Source organism: Antennarius striatus, chromosome 3, assembly GCF_040054535.1.
Source record: "Antennarius striatus isolate MH-2024 chromosome 3, ASM4005453v1, whole genome shotgun sequence".
Classification (NCBI taxonomy): domain Eukaryota; kingdom Metazoa; phylum Chordata; class Actinopteri; order Lophiiformes; family Antennariidae; genus Antennarius; species Antennarius striatus.
In genome coordinates, this window is record NC_090778.1 from 18,336,398 (window position 1) to 18,352,937 (window position 16,540).

At 40.7% G+C, this 16,540-nt stretch overlaps 1 protein-coding gene across 4 annotated transcripts in view; it reads right to left on the bottom strand.

Annotated features, from left to right (window-relative positions):
• Window positions 1–432: 432 nt before the first annotated feature.
• The window catches only part of nipbla (NIPBL cohesin loading factor a), a 34,323-nt gene continuing 18,215 nt past the window's right edge, over window positions 433–16,540 (bottom strand). For all 4 annotated transcript variants that reach the window (XM_068310413.1, XM_068310412.1, XM_068310414.1 and 1 more), the window contains 30 exons: window positions 16,384–16,535; window positions 16,196–16,276; window positions 15,938–16,038; window positions 15,653–15,779; window positions 15,462–15,544; window positions 15,107–15,239; window positions 13,648–13,791; window positions 10,807–10,893; window positions 9,663–9,883; window positions 9,419–9,521; window positions 9,157–9,255; window positions 8,897–9,043; window positions 7,252–7,386; window positions 6,916–7,014; window positions 6,725–6,778; window positions 6,542–6,650; window positions 6,317–6,447; window positions 5,959–6,099; window positions 5,750–5,843; window positions 5,337–5,491; window positions 5,077–5,167; window positions 4,679–4,852; window positions 4,357–4,547; window positions 3,926–4,033; window positions 3,508–3,708; window positions 2,910–3,056; window positions 2,396–2,748; window positions 2,105–2,279; window positions 1,462–1,659; window positions 433–1,365 (listed from right to left, as the gene is read on the bottom strand). In XM_068310413.1, the coding sequence (XP_068166514.1) occupies window positions 1,003–1,365; window positions 1,462–1,659; window positions 2,105–2,279; window positions 2,396–2,748; window positions 2,910–3,056; window positions 3,508–3,708; window positions 3,926–4,033; window positions 4,357–4,547; window positions 4,679–4,852; window positions 5,077–5,167; window positions 5,337–5,491; window positions 5,750–5,843; window positions 5,959–6,099; window positions 6,317–6,447; window positions 6,542–6,650; window positions 6,725–6,778; window positions 6,916–7,014; window positions 7,252–7,386; window positions 8,897–9,043; window positions 9,157–9,255; window positions 9,419–9,521; window positions 9,663–9,883; window positions 10,807–10,893; window positions 13,648–13,791; window positions 15,107–15,239; window positions 15,462–15,544; window positions 15,653–15,779; window positions 15,938–16,038; window positions 16,196–16,276; window positions 16,384–16,535 (4,397 nt within the window). In that variant the 3' untranslated portion in view covers window positions 433–1,002. The remainder of the gene's footprint in view (window positions 1,366–1,461; window positions 1,660–2,104; window positions 2,280–2,395; window positions 2,749–2,909; window positions 3,057–3,507; window positions 3,709–3,925; window positions 4,034–4,356; window positions 4,548–4,678; window positions 4,853–5,076; window positions 5,168–5,336; window positions 5,492–5,749; window positions 5,844–5,958; window positions 6,100–6,316; window positions 6,448–6,541; window positions 6,651–6,724; window positions 6,779–6,915; window positions 7,015–7,251; window positions 7,387–8,896; window positions 9,044–9,156; window positions 9,256–9,418; window positions 9,522–9,662; window positions 9,884–10,806; window positions 10,894–13,647; window positions 13,792–15,106; window positions 15,240–15,461; window positions 15,545–15,652; window positions 15,780–15,937; window positions 16,039–16,195; window positions 16,277–16,383; window positions 16,536–16,540) is intronic.

The following is a 16,540-nucleotide window of genomic DNA, read 5'->3' on the forward strand; positions in this document are numbered from 1 at the left end:
CTCCCACTTAATCCTGTCCCTGCTTTAGCAGTTTCCAGGTCCTAATCTGGCCTTCATTTGTACATGGAAAGATCAGATTGACACTTTGAGCAGACAAGTGACAAAGAGAAGTAGAAAATTTATTGCAGTATTTGTTCCACTGAAAGGGTATGAATCCCCTTTCCTCTTATTACTAGGGTGACCTAATACAACAAAATCTACATTTACAAAATATCCTCCTGCAATAGGCCACATATACTGCATGCGTAGTTTGAAATAGAATAAATTATATTCAGAGGACTCTGCCATTGTACAGCATGGACAAATAAAAGTGAACAAAAATAAAAATTCTTTTTTCTTCAAATATCTAAAAGCTAAAAGGAAAAACCGTCAGGGTGCTAGTAGTATAATAAACTCGAAAAAACACTTTAATAAGAACATCAAAAAGACTAATTTCCAACATTCACTTAAGGTTTTATTCTTTTTTTACAGCTTTTTTGTCTTCAGAGATATAAACATTTTAGTTTTTTGTTGTGTTAAACTATGATACAGTGGGAGTAGAAATGAGCGACTAGAATCTGCTGCACAACAGCGAAGGAGCTCCCACAACAATGTTGACAAAACATTTCCCTCCAGGTCTCTTTTCTGATAGCCTTTTTAAGGGATAATTTGAATGAATTATTCCTTGAATGCCTTCTGGATTCTATCCTCTGAACTTGTACACAAATTATGAGCAGTCCCTCTAATATAATAAGTCTTGTGTTTTGTGTCATTTTCATTTTTCCAAGAATATTTCATGTAAAAGTAAGTAGTGTCAAATATTCTTGCTCTCTTGTGTTTTTCTTTAAAAAATGAGGAAGGAGAGGAGGGTAGGAATCCAGTGAAGTTTGGCTGTGTTGTAGGTGACGAGTTGAGGAGGAGGAGGAGCAGGGAGAAAAGGGAATCTGATAAAGTATAAATGGAGCAAGGAGTGGGGGGTGGGGAACAAAAAGAAAAAGAAAAAAAAAACACACGCAGGAGGCATTAGCTAGCCCCTCCTTCCCGAGCTGCATACAGTGAGCGTAAAGTCTGTACTACTTTGTTGCTCAGTTTGTGGTTGCTGGTCAAGGCAATCTTCTTGTGAATAATGTCAGACTCCTTAATATTGTCCACCCAAGGCACCAGTTTGCGGCCATCACGTTTTTTGGCCTCCGCCCAGGGCCCCGAGTAGGAGCCGGCCATCCAGTGGATGTTGTATCCATTAGAGGTCTTCTGAATGACTCGAGCTATTTGCGGCCTGTCCTTGTACTTGGGGCAACAGAGGGCAATCACATCCATAACATCCACTGTCTCGCTCATGCGGCCGGGATCCAAGGGGTCGCCTGCTCGCCTTGACTTTCGAGAGGACTACACAAAAGGACAAATAAAGAAAAAAAACATTGCAGTATTTTCTTCTACAGTTTTAAACTATAGTTTATAATGTCATTCATAAATGTATCTCACCCCTGGGTTCCTTTCGTCACCATCGCTGTCGTCGTCATCTGTCTCTGGTCCTGCCTGATTGCGTGGACTGGGTCCTGACAAAGGGCCAGAGCCTCCCAGTAGGGCATTTATGGCTTTGTTTCGAATGTTTGCACTGGCAGATGCTTCTCCCTCCTCATCCTCCTCATCAGGATCAAGATGTTCCATCAGAACCTTGAACTGTATAGTAAAAGAGGAAAGAAACATGAGACACAAGTTGTACAAACAAAAATTACACATCAACAGCTAAACATAAAGTTATGTGACAGACTACTAGCAATAGAATATAACTGGAATCCAGTGCAGAGGGATGGGGACTGACCTTATAGCTGCGTATAAACTTTTAAGCCAAGTCTGTTCTATTCTGAGTCTTACGAACTTTAGTTTTAACAAGTTACACAAGAATTTGAGTAAAAAATGCATGGAAATGCATAATTAAGATCAACAATGTCGAAACATAAAGAATATATGAATGTAAAAATAAAATAAAAAAACAATACAAGGAAAAGAAACAGACATTGAATGCTCAACATTTTGCACATTCAAGGAAAGATAATTCATCTTTGCAGTTGTGTCGCATCTGGTAATGTGAATAACCTAGCGATGATTCAGCCTCATTACTTACATCAAGGTATTGTTTGACGACCCGCCTCTTGACATCATGTGTCAGAGTGGCGTGAGCCATATTGTTGGAGATGAAGTCGATGGTTTGTCGTGGGTGAAAGTGAACATTGTTTTTTCTGTTCACTGCTTTATCGTACACCTTAGCTGATTCTGTTGGAGAATACTTCTGAATTTTACTGTTCAAAGACAAAAACGTGTTTTGAGATTTAGACATCATGGAATCCCAAACACAAAGGTATTTACATTTAAATTCATTTTGATATGAAGGCTGCATTGGAAAAGATGGTTATACCTGTCAGAGAATCCATATTGGTTCTTGAGATGCTGTTTGAGCACAAGGAGCAACAGGATACCTTGAACAGCACTCGCAAAGTCCAAAAGACCTGTTGGATTATCTGGAAGGAGTCTCATTACTTTTTCTGCATCATCTAAATTAAAATCATCCAGATCAGACTCGGACTCTGAGCTGTTTGCAACAGGTTTTCTGGCCTTCCTAGGTCGCCGTACCACATCATCATCACTGTTGCTATTGTCTTCCTCGTCACTCCTGTAAGAATCACAGTTCATCTTTTCTTCCTCATCTTCGCCATCTGACATGTGTTTCCACTCCTTCTTCTCTTTACGCCTTGGCTCCTTTAGCAGAAGCTGGACAAGAGAAAACGTCCAAAAAAAAATTCATTAAATTCCATGTCAATACACTTTCATGTCAAAGAAGTTCTGTGGTGTACTTTTTACAGTATTCTTTCATTATCATTCATTCAGCATTTTACACACATGCTTTACAACAAGAAAATCTGTTACCATACCTCTTTGAAAGTTTGCAATAAGTTGCTGCCAGAAACAGACAAAGTGATGTCTATGTGGTGCATGATGAAGAGAGGCTCCTCTTGGCTCTGGTAAGGGAAACAGGCGAGGTTGTCCGCTATAAACAGTAGCATGTTTACTTCAGTCTTCTGCAGAAGACAGAAAAAGGAATACAGTAAGAGCATAATCAAGGGTTAATCTTGTTGCAATGTCCCACTGCAGTGTTTGCTAATTAGAATTTTAGCTGCTCATACATGTTTACAAATTGACAGATCTCATTTAACTTCCCATACAGTAAAGTAAGGGATCTAACAGCTTGTATTTCAACCCCAGTGTCTTTAAATAGTGGTTTTGTTTGGATGCCACAGAGTCATAACATACAAAATTTACTCCACTTAATTTATGACCAATTTGCCCAAGCTGCATGTTTTTGGCTTTTGGAGGAAGCTGGAAAACCAGGAGAGAACTGACGTAGACATGGGGAGAACATGCAAGCTCCACACAGAAAGGAGTTGAACCTTTGGCATCCAGTTAATGACAACTTTACACTTTACACTCAGTTGCATTAAATGCTGTGAAGACTAGCGTCCGTTTACTCACAGAACTGTCATCAAAGAGGTTCAGCAGAGAGATGAGGAAGGCCCTCCGATGCTGTCGGTTTCCCCGGATCATACTAAAAAGGTGGGAGCAGAGTGCAGAATGCGTCTCATCCTGTCTAAAACCTCTTACGATGGTCTTACGGGACATATCAATGGCCTGCTGCAAATTGTACGACATCTTCATCCCAGCGACTGCTTTCATCTGTTAAAAAAAAGAAAATATATTTAAAAAGATGCAGTTAAAACTTAACATGTCAGGCAACTGTTCAGCTAGCTGCTGCTCTTTAAATCAGCCAGGTAAATCAGCAGGTGAAGATGTTGGAATTTCCTCTTTGGGTACAAATGGCTGAACTAATTTATCTTCAAGTGATAAAGCAACCAGTAAGTTTGACACTTGGCAAGAGTGAACATTGACTCACGTGGATGAATCCTGTGTACTTCTTGTCAATCTCCACCAGCTGCTGGTCAGCTTTGTTCCTCATGCTTGGCTCTGGGTCTGTTCCCATTGCAATGAGGTAGGGCACGCACTGCAAAGATAGGGCAAAGAGGATGTTCATTTCACGGATCAGTGTTTATATTTTTGTTTCTGAATCAAAGATTTAAACCAAAGTTAACGTAAATTAAGATTTAAGAACATGAAATAAAGCATTGTGCCTATTTTTAAGACTTCTTAATGTGCTTACATGCGACACAAAATCAAACACCCATTGTACGTGTGCAATCAGGAAAAACAAAACAAATATTGATAAAATCATGTTGGATTGTTCTATGACCCAAATACTAAAGGGCTGATTTTTAAAGGAGGATTTACAATTTACCAGTTACTGGTGATGGTGATTTTCCAGCTTACCTGTACAGGATGGATGAGACCCTGATTGAGTGTGAGAGCTATGACGTTGAGAGCAAAGTGCCGTACACTGGATTGCGTGTGAAAAAATGCCTCAAGCACTTGTTTTAGATACAGCTGCATAATGGAGCTGCTCATCCCTGAAGAGATGTCTCCCATCTCCTTCAGATCCTCCTGCTTTGACAGTTTCTTCCCTAAAGGGAGACAAAATGTGAGATGGTATTTATTCATTGCATTACTGCCACTATCACTGAGTATTGTTGAAGGTGCCACCAGATATAACACAGGGGTGTTGAACTAATAAAGCAACCATGGCCCTATTTACACTCTCTGTCTGCTTCCTGCATCCGAGTGTCCTCCTCCTGAAGGTACGTCTGGAGGTTTTTGAGGATCTGGATTTTGAGGTTTATGGAGGAGGTGCTGTCAGCCAGAATGCCATTGTACAAGGACTTCACCTCTGGCACAAACATCTGGCTGGGATGCATGATGACAAGGAAACCTGAAAACAGACAGTAAAGACATGTAAGACATTCACTGAGTCATTAACAAAATCTCTAGACCAGCTACTCTGACCTGAATCCATAGACCCCTGCGAGTCCACAAAAACATCCACAGCTGTCAAGCTTTCTAAACACTCAGTAACAAACCCTTTGGACAAACTAAGCATGTGTGACCTTCATATTTGTCACACAACGCAAAAATATTTTAAAATGGTGTTCTTGCCTAAGCCAATGATGGCTTTGGTCTTGACTTCCTCATCCTCATGTTTGGTGAAATACAGCAGCAGCTCGAGAACTTTTTCTTTGATAACCACCTGTAGACAAATTATAGACACTCAATTGTGAAACAGTGGCCATTCAATCATTTGATACATTACTTACAGATTGTGGATACAAGAAAATTATCCAGAAACAAATCTGACTAACTGCAATCTGCTTTAATTTAAGCTTTTAAATATTATCAAATAGCAGCTGTAATCATACCTTGTTAGTTCCTTTGAACTCCTCCAGATCAAAATCAAAATGTCGGGCCAGAGCACCCACAGTGAAGAGCGATCGCAGCAGGAAAGGTTTATTTGCTACCAAGGTTGTGCTGTTGGGATCCTCTTGATGCTGAATCTTTAGCTTGTTAAGTGCACCTAAAACAATTTTTTAAAAGAATATCATTATCCATATTTTCAACTCTTCCTGTGTTTGTTTGTTTTTTCAGAAATGATAGCTACGGTGAATGTCACTGCCCCTCTTCTAAATAGATGAGGATATAGTAAAAATAATTAGGCTGTATGGAGAGGAAAAATAAAAGCAATATTCCTCTGTCAAGTAGTGGCAGAGTATAATTTCAAGCTTAACACGGCAGACTTCAGTTATTATCCATGTAAAATATATGTAAATCTTACCATAGAATCTGTTAAAACAGGCCCACACAAACTTGTAGTTGTGTGTAACTTTGTTAACAACAGCTCCAAGACAACTCACACAATGCTGGACAACCTAGAGACAGGAAGAAAGACCTGTCATCTCTGTAACAACATTAATCACACTTTACATTCCACACGGCAGACTGAGCTACACTACACTCAGTTTCTAAGAAGGCACCGCCATGTACCGTCATGCCATATTTGATGATGAGCTTCATGAGGTCTTCTTCCATGGTGGCAAGGAAAGTTTCACTTGGGTGTTCCATTAGAGGTACGACAAGCTCCAAGATCTTTGCCACATTACAGATGACCATGAAGTCATTGGCAGTCTGTAAAGGAAGCAAAATAACATCAATTACTTCATAAATCAGTTTCCAAACATAACCATATTACCAGCTCTTAAATTCACTACTCAGAAAAATTACTTATCATTATGAGAAAAAAAAAAAACGGGGGGAAAAACATGGAACATATAAGCAGTTTTCACCACTCAAGCTTACAGGTAAGGAATTCTTAATCTAAATTCTGCAAGTAAACACAACTTACGTTACACTTTGTGGTCAGGTAAGGTTGCATGGTCATGGCATGTTTGACCATGAGCTGCGCCCTGATCTTGCTGAACAAGTAAAGGGTGGTGATACAAGCCACCAGCCGTGTTGAGTTTACACCTTTGTTCTCTGTAGAGTCAAGACAAACACATTTTTTAATGAACTTAAGTATTACATTAATTTTGATCTTAAAAAGCTGTTGTCAAGGTATGATCCTACGTACCTGCAAGGGATTCCTCATACTTAAGGATGTGCTCCACCAGATTGTCAACCAGCTGAACACAGGCCTTTTTGGCTGGTTTATAGGATGCATCCTCTTCAGACTTGAGAAGCTTGGGGGAGATATTAATTTTAAACATATTGTTCAATTCCCAGTGATGGCCCAACAAAACAAACAAATCCTTACATTTTGAAGAAGCTGCTCAAACCAGTCATAGCCTGTGTCTCGACATGCTGCAACCTGAGAAAAAAAATCAGATACAAATTTAGACATGCATAAAAATAATACAGGGCAAGAATTAATGACAGACTTCAATATTTCGGAAGAAATATATTATTTATTTCGCAGAACACAACAAACAGGTATGTCAGTCTTACCACATCAGTGATGTTGAGGATCTTTCTGGTCATTGTTTCCTTGTCATGGGCTGGGGTTGGTGTAAACCACAACTTCTGGAATGTCTCATTCACCAATTTCTATAAATAACAAAAGCCAATGTCTCAATAGTTTTGAAATAGTCACTGTAAGCCTTTACATTAAATGCTGATTATGCTGCAACTGATGCATTTAAAAAAACAAACAAAAACAAAACAGTAATTATACCTATAGGGGTGTATATAGAAAGAATGCATTAAGAGTTATGGTTACATCTGAAATTGGTTAAATAAATTCACTAAATTCAATTAAGAAGAGATGTTGGAGTTGATCTATACCTTGATGCCTTCCTCATCATTGACTCTGCGGATCATTCTCACACACATCTCGGTGATCTTACTAAAGGTTGGCTGCTCCAGACATATGTCTCTGAGAATCTTGATAACCCGTTTCCTTACGCTGATACCAGTGTCCTGTACATCAAAAACAGTTCAATTGGAAAACCCTTTACCAACTTCACAAAACACGTTTACACGAGCTGCAGTAGCATTTTCCAGCCAATAGATGGCAGTACGAGATTGTAATCAAGTGTGAACTTCTCATGAACCCGAATAAGTATTTCCATGACAACAGGGCAACAATTTCAAATTTTCTCTTCTGAGATGTTAAGCACAAAGAATAAGTTCATAGCTCATATACTGGAAAATAAATTATGACTGCCATCGGATTGATCCTAGTTTATCTAGACCAAATCTCATTATAGTATGTATAGTGACAATAAAGTCTTTCTATTCTATTCTAGACTGAATGACATTTAACAGACTCATTCAATAATTTTATGTAAATGCAGCTTTAAAAATGGCAACAACTGAAAGCAGTATTTCTTCAAAATTCCTGCCGTGACTTTACTTCTGACAGCAAAGATATGACATGTGGGATACATTACAAAACAAGCACATTGCACCCAAAAATCTAACTCTGGTCAAAACTGACCCAACTGCCAACTCTCCAGGTCAAACCCTGCTGATGGAGAATTCTTTTTCACAGTTACACTTCACTGTCTATTAACATATGCATTAAGTTTCTTATATTAGTCATCCTGCTGTCCAATGTTAGACACATTGGGGGCCTAAGAGCCATTAGCATAAAAAACTGTGCTGTATGGTGGGATAATACTGAGTAGTTCTTCGCCCAAAAGTAAATGATACAATGCTACAAGATTTGCTAAAAATTCCTACCATTGTAGCACATCAAGTTAATTCAGTGTTGCTCAGTAATCAATACAGTAATCAATGGTTTGGACATGCCCAGAGGAGAGATAGTGAATATACTGGTAGAAGGATGCTGAGTTTTGAACTGCCAGGCAGGAGGCCTAGAGGAAGACCAAAGAGGAGGTTTATGGATGTAGTGAAAGAGAACATGAAGGTTGGTGTGAGAGAAGAGGATGCAGGAGACAGGGTTAGATGGAGGCAACTGATTCGCCAAGGCAAACCCTGAAGGGAAAAGCTAAAATGAGAAGAAGGAGATCTGTACCCAACACCTTAACAGGTAATATGAGTCTTATTTAATTAATGGTCACTGCATTCAATAATTTTTAATCCAAGACCAAGAAAAATTAAATCACTATTTCTTGCTGCCTATCACTGGTATACTACTACAGCATCTATGGCACATACCATCTGAACTGTTTTATCTGAAATGTTTCAGAACATGTTGGGAAATATGAGAGATTAAATTTTTATGAGACTGAAAGCTTCAAATACAGACGATGGGTATAGAGCGATGTACTCTAGGTAACATACTTATATAAAAGATTTGGATTTTGGTGCTTGTATCCCTAACCCAGTCCAAATAATTAATACCACTCATTTTTTGTGGCATATAAGCACATGCAGTTGACATGAGGATTATGATACCTCACATAAAAAAAATAATAAACTACAACAACACTGCGTGCATCATGAGTATAATATGGAAACTTACCAGTATCCTCTCTATCAGCATGTCATAGTACTGTTCAGTAAGTTGAGGTCTGCTTAGAACAAATCTGCCCAGAAGCTCTACCGCCGCCTCTCTCACACTTGTTGAGTTGTCCATCAAACGACCATGGACACCACGCTGCATGTCAGACTGCAGAAAAAGACAGCACAGTGTGAGCATACATGTGGGAAAAACTTGAGAATACTTTAAATGAATATTTCAGGTCTGAAAAGCAATCTTTACAATCAAAGATCTCAACATACCCTTGCCAGTATGCTGGGGTCCACAGCCACAACCTCAGACAAACATTTCATGGCTTTTGTCCTCACAGCAATGGCACTTTCACCCAAGACTCGCAAGATCTTTTAAAAAAAAGCACATTAGCTGATCACAAAAAGCTCTTTTTTTCAAACAGATAGACCAGCTAGCCAATATAAGCTGTGTTATAACTTAGGAACCATTTATAGATTTTGCGTAGCTGTTGTGATTGAAAATGAAGTTATAAATAGAATATTTAAGTCTTACCTGTGTTAAATAAATATCAAAACTCTGAGCGAACGGCCTCATGGAGGCCAAATAACGCACAATTAAGCAGGAGTCATCGTAGTCCACAGTGTCAGAGCTCATTCTGGAAATAAAGGCAAAGAGAAAGAAGTTAGTCCACAACTGATATTGGCTTTGACAACAAAAAGGACTGAAGACTGGAGAATACAATCACAAAATGTAGGAATGATCACACTTATGAATGAAAACAAATACCGGTACTTACTTCAGGGTGGCAAAATGAGCTGGTGTGGTTCCGATGATATTGCGCAGGAACTTCTTTCGCTTCTCAGCGCGGTGCATAATTTCACCAGTGGTCTCCATCTCCTTGGCATGTTGAGGTCCATCTGATGAGTCGTCCTCTTTCTGATTCTGGTTCCGCATTGATTTCTCTGCCTCGGTGGTAGCATCGCGAAACCACTGGGCAATATAGAATTTTCTGGCAAACTAAAGGACAAAGCATTATCAGTTTCAGTATCTGACTCAAAGACTACAATTATACACTTACACAAATAAATTTAAAAAACCCTTTCACTAATACATAGAAAACAAGGCAGTCACAGACAACAACATCCCGCGACACCCCTGAATTCCAAATTTTACCCTGACCTACTTTCACAGGTCAGGGTCATTTAATAAAAGACCCATGATACAACATGTAACTGGTGCCTTCTATTTGACATGAGGTTTCAGAGATGTGTACCTTAAAAGGTATAAAGGTTAAAATGTGACCGTGACCTTGTTTTTCGAGGTCAAGGTTGTGATTTAATTTTCAATCCTTTGCCTCCCTGAATATAAAGCCTTTTGTTTCGTCTTTCTATCTTATCCGGTTCCTGACATATGTGCAAAAATATGTCAGGATAGAAAATATCTCACACTGGACTTCTCCCTCGTCTTCCTATCTTATCCGGTTCCTGAGTGTACAAAAGTTGACATCTGACCTTGACCTAGTTTTCTCGATGTCAAGTTCATCATCTCATTTTTATCCCCTTTGCCGCCCGAGTAATGTGGGTTTTTTTTTTCATCTTTCTATCTGCAACTGTTGCGAAGATATTTGGTGGACTGACGGACGGACGAACACACAAACAATGAATTACAATACATTGCTGCTTCGCGGGGAAGTGATCATGTTCAATCTAAGTGTTGTTATCTGTGCCTTTAATGTCGCCATTTATTTGTTGAGATGCACTGCTTAGCAATTAAAGCAGTTGACTGCAAAATATTAGGGTTAATGATTTTTTATATTGCAGTTTCCATATGAAAGTTACATAAAAGAGGCACTTTTTGTTGGGTTAACAACAAATTGAGAGTAATAAACTTCAAGTCAATTTGACCTTAGAAGTTGCATTGCGAGTTGAAGGTAAACCCACCGCTAATGATGCATCTGTATCAGCATTTCCATCCAAGTAGTCCAGTAGAGCCTTCTGCAGCTGCTGCGTCTCATCATTTCCTGGAGACTAAATAATCAGTTGGAAAGTTAAAAATGTGCAGTTTACAACAATCCATATAACCAATGAGCTCAGGATGCAAATCAAAAAAATAAAGGGCAAAATTTCAGACACAACTTTTATTACCTTCCCTTGTCATTATAAACAGTGACATTAACTCATTCACTGCCAACGGTTTTCAGAGCAGCAATCCCCATCACCAGTTCAGGCTGCAGGCATATCGGACACCATTCAGATTTCCTTCCATGTCCGATTTTTAGGGCTGACTGTCCACTCTGTTTTTAGAAAATGTCCAAATGCGATCTTGCTCTGTTCAGATTGGGCCACATTATCGGCCGATCTGACAGGTTGCCGTTGCAACGACATCAGGGCGGAGCAGTTGTTCAGTAATGTAATGTGTGATGTGTAATGTGTGAGGTCATCGCTCATGACCATAGGTGAAGGTAGGAACGAAGATTTAACTGTAGATGGAGAGCTTTGCCTCTCGACTTAGCTCCCTCTTTGTGACAACAGTGCGGTAAAGCGACTACAATACCGCTCCTGCTGCCCCAATTCTCCGTCCAATCTCACGCTCCATTGTTCCCTCACTCGTGAACAGGACCCCAAGATACTTAAACTCCTTCACTTGTGGAATGACCTCATTTCCCACTCAGAGAAGGCAGTCCACCTGTTTCCTGCTGAGGACCATGTCCTCAGATTTGGAGGTGCTAATCCTCATCCCCGCCGCTTCACCCTTGGCTGCAAACCTGACCAGTGAGTGCTGCAGGTCACAGGCTGATGACGCAAACAGGACCACATCATCTGCAAAAAGCAGCAATGCAATCCTCAGCCTACCGTACTGTAACCCCTCCTCACCATGACTACGCCTCGATATCCTGAAAATCACGAACAGAACTGGTGATAAAGCACAGCCCTGGCGAAGGCCAACAGCTACTCGGAACAAGTCCGACTTACTGCTGAGAATCCGAACACAGCTCTCACTTTGGTCATACAGGGATTGGATGGCCCTGAGGAGAGGCCCCCTCACCCCATACTCCCGCAGTACCTCCCACAGTATACCCCTGGGGACCCGATCGTATGCCTTCTCCAAGTCTACAAAACACATGTAGACTGGATGGGCATACTCCCAAGCCCCCTCTAGGATCCCTGCGAGAGTAAAGAGCTGGTCCGTTGTTCCACGACCAGGACGGAACCCACATTGTTCCTCCTCAATCCGAGGTATGACAATCGGCTGGACCCTCCTTTCCAGCACCTTGGAGTAAACTTTCCCAGGGAGGCTGAGGAGTATGATACTCAGTCAAGGTCAACAGTGTCCCATCCTTGCTGTATACAGCTTGGATGGTGCCCCGTTTCCCCCTCCTGAGTTGTCTGACGGTCCTCCAGAACAACTTTTGTGCCGTCCGATTGTCCTTCTCCATGGGCTCTCCAAACTCCTCCCACACCCTCTGTTTTGCCTCCATCACAGCCGAGGCTGCAGTCCTCTTGGCCTGTCGGTACCCTGCAACTGCTTCAGGAGTTGTCCCCGAACTACCGAGAAACATTCTCTGAACAAGTGTGAGCTGCCTGAATCTGTTCGACATCCAAAGTTTCGCTATTGTCTCGATCCAGCATGATTCTTCTTGCATGCTGATCACTTCATCCAAAAACAACACCGTTGCTACCTACAGGGGATCAGTTCACGACTATAGTACCCTGGAAGTACAAGCAAACCTTGTTTTTCGAATGCTTTAGACATCGAACAAATCGGAATTCAACCAAAAAATTCGGAATTTTTTTGTCTTAGAAGTTGAACAAAATTTGGAAGTTGAACACGAAACGTCTTTTTGGGGTGACCGTGGCTCGGTGGTATCGCGTGTCATCCAACGATTTAAAATCGGCGGTTCAATTCCGCCTCCGCCGAGTCATTTGTCGTTGTGTCCTTGGGCAAGACACTTTACCCTCCTTGCCTCCAGTGAGGCACTCCCTGGTGTGTGAATGCGTGTGATTGTTCCGGTGGTGGTCGGGGAGCCGTAGGCGCAGATTGGCAGCCACGCCTCCGTCAGTCTGCCCCAGGGCAGCTGTGGCTACACACGTAGTCTACCATCACAAAGTATGAATGAGGAGTGAATGAATAATGGATCCAATGTAAAGCGCCTTTGAGTGTCCAGAAAAGTGCTATATAAATCTAATCCATTATTATTATATTATTATTATTATTTCTCGCCAAGTGCGAGAAAAGTCGAGAGAAAATGTGACGGAATGTGCTTTTTATTTTAATTTACTGTATTCAGTAATTTTTCACTTAATTTGAGTTCCATGCCTATGGTACGAGTTACGGTACCATAAACTTCTGTCCAAAAGACGGTTACTTGTACCTTAGGCTAACCTGATTACGTCAATATTTTTTTTTCTCTTTTTTTCTTGCATTTGCTTCTTTCTTTTACATTTCTTTGATGTTTCATTACTTTACAATTTGATGTATAAATGACATTATGAAATAACATGTTGAAAAAGGTATTTTTCAAGCATCTTGGAATGGATTAAGACCATTTACATTATTTGTAATGGGAAAAATGTATTTGGATTTCGGAAAAAATCGGTATTCGAACAGCCTTCCGGAACGAATTGTGGTCGGAAACCGAGTATTGCCTGTATGATATTGATAGGGGAGTTCCACCAGTCCACCCCATCCCCCGCAAAAACATAATTGACGTCCTCAGACGTCAATTGCAGTGAATGAGTTAAGAGATGGTGCGGTCAGTAAATCTGAAGGTATTACTCTACCTCTTGCAAGATGCGATCAATTGATCTCTGGTCCATTTTGCTGGTAACTGCATCTTTTCTCAGACGGGCAGCCACAGTTCCAAGGTAGTCTAGAGATGCTACTCTCAGAGCCATTTCTGTCTGCTTATTACTGAATTGGTGTACCTGGTAGGAATAAAAGAAACATAAAAAGAGATGTCAACAACAAATACATTTATACATTATTATAGTAAAAACACTTAAAACCACCATGCATTCTTGTGAGAAAAGAATTCTAGCCCAAAACTAGCTGAATAGAAATTTTAAAGGACATAAAATTTGAAGGACTTAAAATGCAAAGAACACAAACAATCAGAGGATATACACTCACCGGCCACTTTATTAGGTACACCTGTCCAACTTCTCATTAACACTTAATTTCTAATCAGCCAATCACATTGCGGAAACTCAGTGCATTTAGGCATGTAGACATGGTCAAGACAATCTCCTGCAGTTCAAACCGAGCATCAGTATGGGGAAGAAAGGTGATTTGAGTGACTTTGAACGTGGCATGGTTGTTGGTGCCAGAAGGGCTGGTCTGAGTATTTCAGAAACTGCTGATCTACTGGGATTTTCACGCACAACCATCTCTAGGGTTTACAGAGAATGGTCCGAAAAAGAAAAAATATCCAGTGAGCGGCAGTTCTGGGGGTGGAAATGCCTTGTTCATGCCAGAGGTCAGAGGAGAATGGCCAGACTGGTTCGAGCTGATAGAAATGCAACAGTGACTCAAGTAACCACCCGTTACAACCAAGGTGGGCAGAAGAGCATCTCTGAACGCACAGTACGTCGAACTTTGAGGCAGATGGGCTACAGCAGCAGAAGACCGCGCCGGGTGCTACTCCTTTCAGCTAAGAACAGGGAACTGAGGCTACAATTTGCATAAGCTCATTGAAATTGGACAATAGAAGATTGCAAAAACGTTGCCGGGTCTGATGAGTCTCGATTTCTGCTGTGACATTCGGATGGTAGGGTCAGAATTTGGCGTCAACAACATGAAAGCACGGATCCATCCTGCCATCCAATCCAATAGAGCATCTTTGGGGTGTGGTGGAACGGGAGATTCGCATCATGGATGTGTTGCCGACAAATCTGCGCCAACTGTGTGATGCCATCATGTCAATATGGACCAAACTCTGAGGAATGCTTCCAGCACCTTTTTTGAATCTATGCCACGAAGAATTGAGGCAGTTCTGAAGGCAAAAGGGGGTCCAACCCGTTACTAGCATGGTGAACCTAACAAAGTGGCCGGTGAGTGTATTTCTCAGTTAACGAGCAATAAATTCTTACATCCCTGAGTGTTCTCAGGGATGTAAGAGTGTTCAAAGTGTTCTCATCTGTCAAAAAATGGTTAAGGTGTCCCCCTGTTATTCATTTGGACCATCTATTCCTGGAAACATTTAACCAAAAATAGTTCAAAGAAAGAGCATGTCATACTAACCAGTAGTCTACCAAGCAGACTGAGCAGGAGCTCTGCAGCAGGCCACTCTGGTTTGTTTACTGTTGACAGCAGATCTTGGACAAAGTTCTCAAACAATGGGCGGTAATCTTCTTCTCCCTGCTTACTGCCACACCTGACAAATGGAAAAGACCACAAAAGCAGGAGGGGAATGAAAAAGTGACAAAGGGGAAGAATAATGACCAAGAATTAATAGCAGCAATGGATGAAAAGGCTTCATAATTTGGTGAAAGTCCCCTGACAACTATTTTACAGCCTTGGAATAATGTTTTAATACATGTATCTCACATGAATCTTGAACACATTCAAAGGTAATGTAAAATAGAATAGTACCTACTTTTTAAGGAAAACAGAGAGGAAGTTTTGTGCTGTTCTCATTGCCGTCTCATAAGAGTTGGTTATCAATACATCTTGATCCACCTAAGAAAGAAGAGTCATGATACTTGAGGAAAGTCTAAACCAGAGTTGGAATTTGAAATAATTGTGCTCGTTTGTGGAATGGTTTAGTGTGCTGGCTTCCACTCCAACCTTGTCACAATCCTCAAAAGTGTCTTTGTCATTGGGGAGATGTACGACACACTGGATAAGTTGCAGCACCAGTGCAGTCACCATTTGGATGTACATCGGTTCGCCATCGTCATCTGAGCTGTTCAGTCTGAGAACAGGAGATGCACGAAAGTACAGTCAAGAGTATTAAGCCAGTAAAAGACTTGATCAATTACAGAAATCCTTTATAAGCTCACCTCTGCTTCTTATGTTTTTTTGGTATCTTGATGGCTAAAACAATGAATCAAATGAAACAAATTACCATACCTGAAATTCCTGAGGGAGCGTTTGCTGGTTGGCAGTCTGGCCAAAGAAGTGAAGATCTCTTCCAAGATCAGCTGCCGATGCTTTTCATAACGTGAAAATACCTGAAAACCAGAATTCAAGATAATAAGGTGGTTTGGATACACTTTGGTAAGATAATAATATCACATGCATAATAAATCATTTGATGTACCAAAAACACCAATAGGTGACATTTGACTGAAAAAAGCATAACAGATAAAGTAATATGAAAAAACTTACCGCTGTAACAAGTTTAATTGCACATAACTGCAGCTCGCTGACATTCTCCACAAAGAATGGGGTGATTCCCATAGAGGAAACCTTGGGGAAAAAAAGTTAATGACATGAATTATCCTTTTGTTTGCAATCAAAATGTCTGATGCATATAAAGATCACTGCAATCTAACATTGCTATTTATAGGCTTTACCTGAAGGATGGTGGTGTCCGTAAGTAGTTGGATCTCAAGGAGCTCAGCTATGTTGCTGACAATGTCACACACTTTGTTGTATAACATGACAATCACACGCTGCTTGTGTGTGGAGCATTTTGCTCGCTTGGCCTTGGAACTCAACAGGCCACCTAGA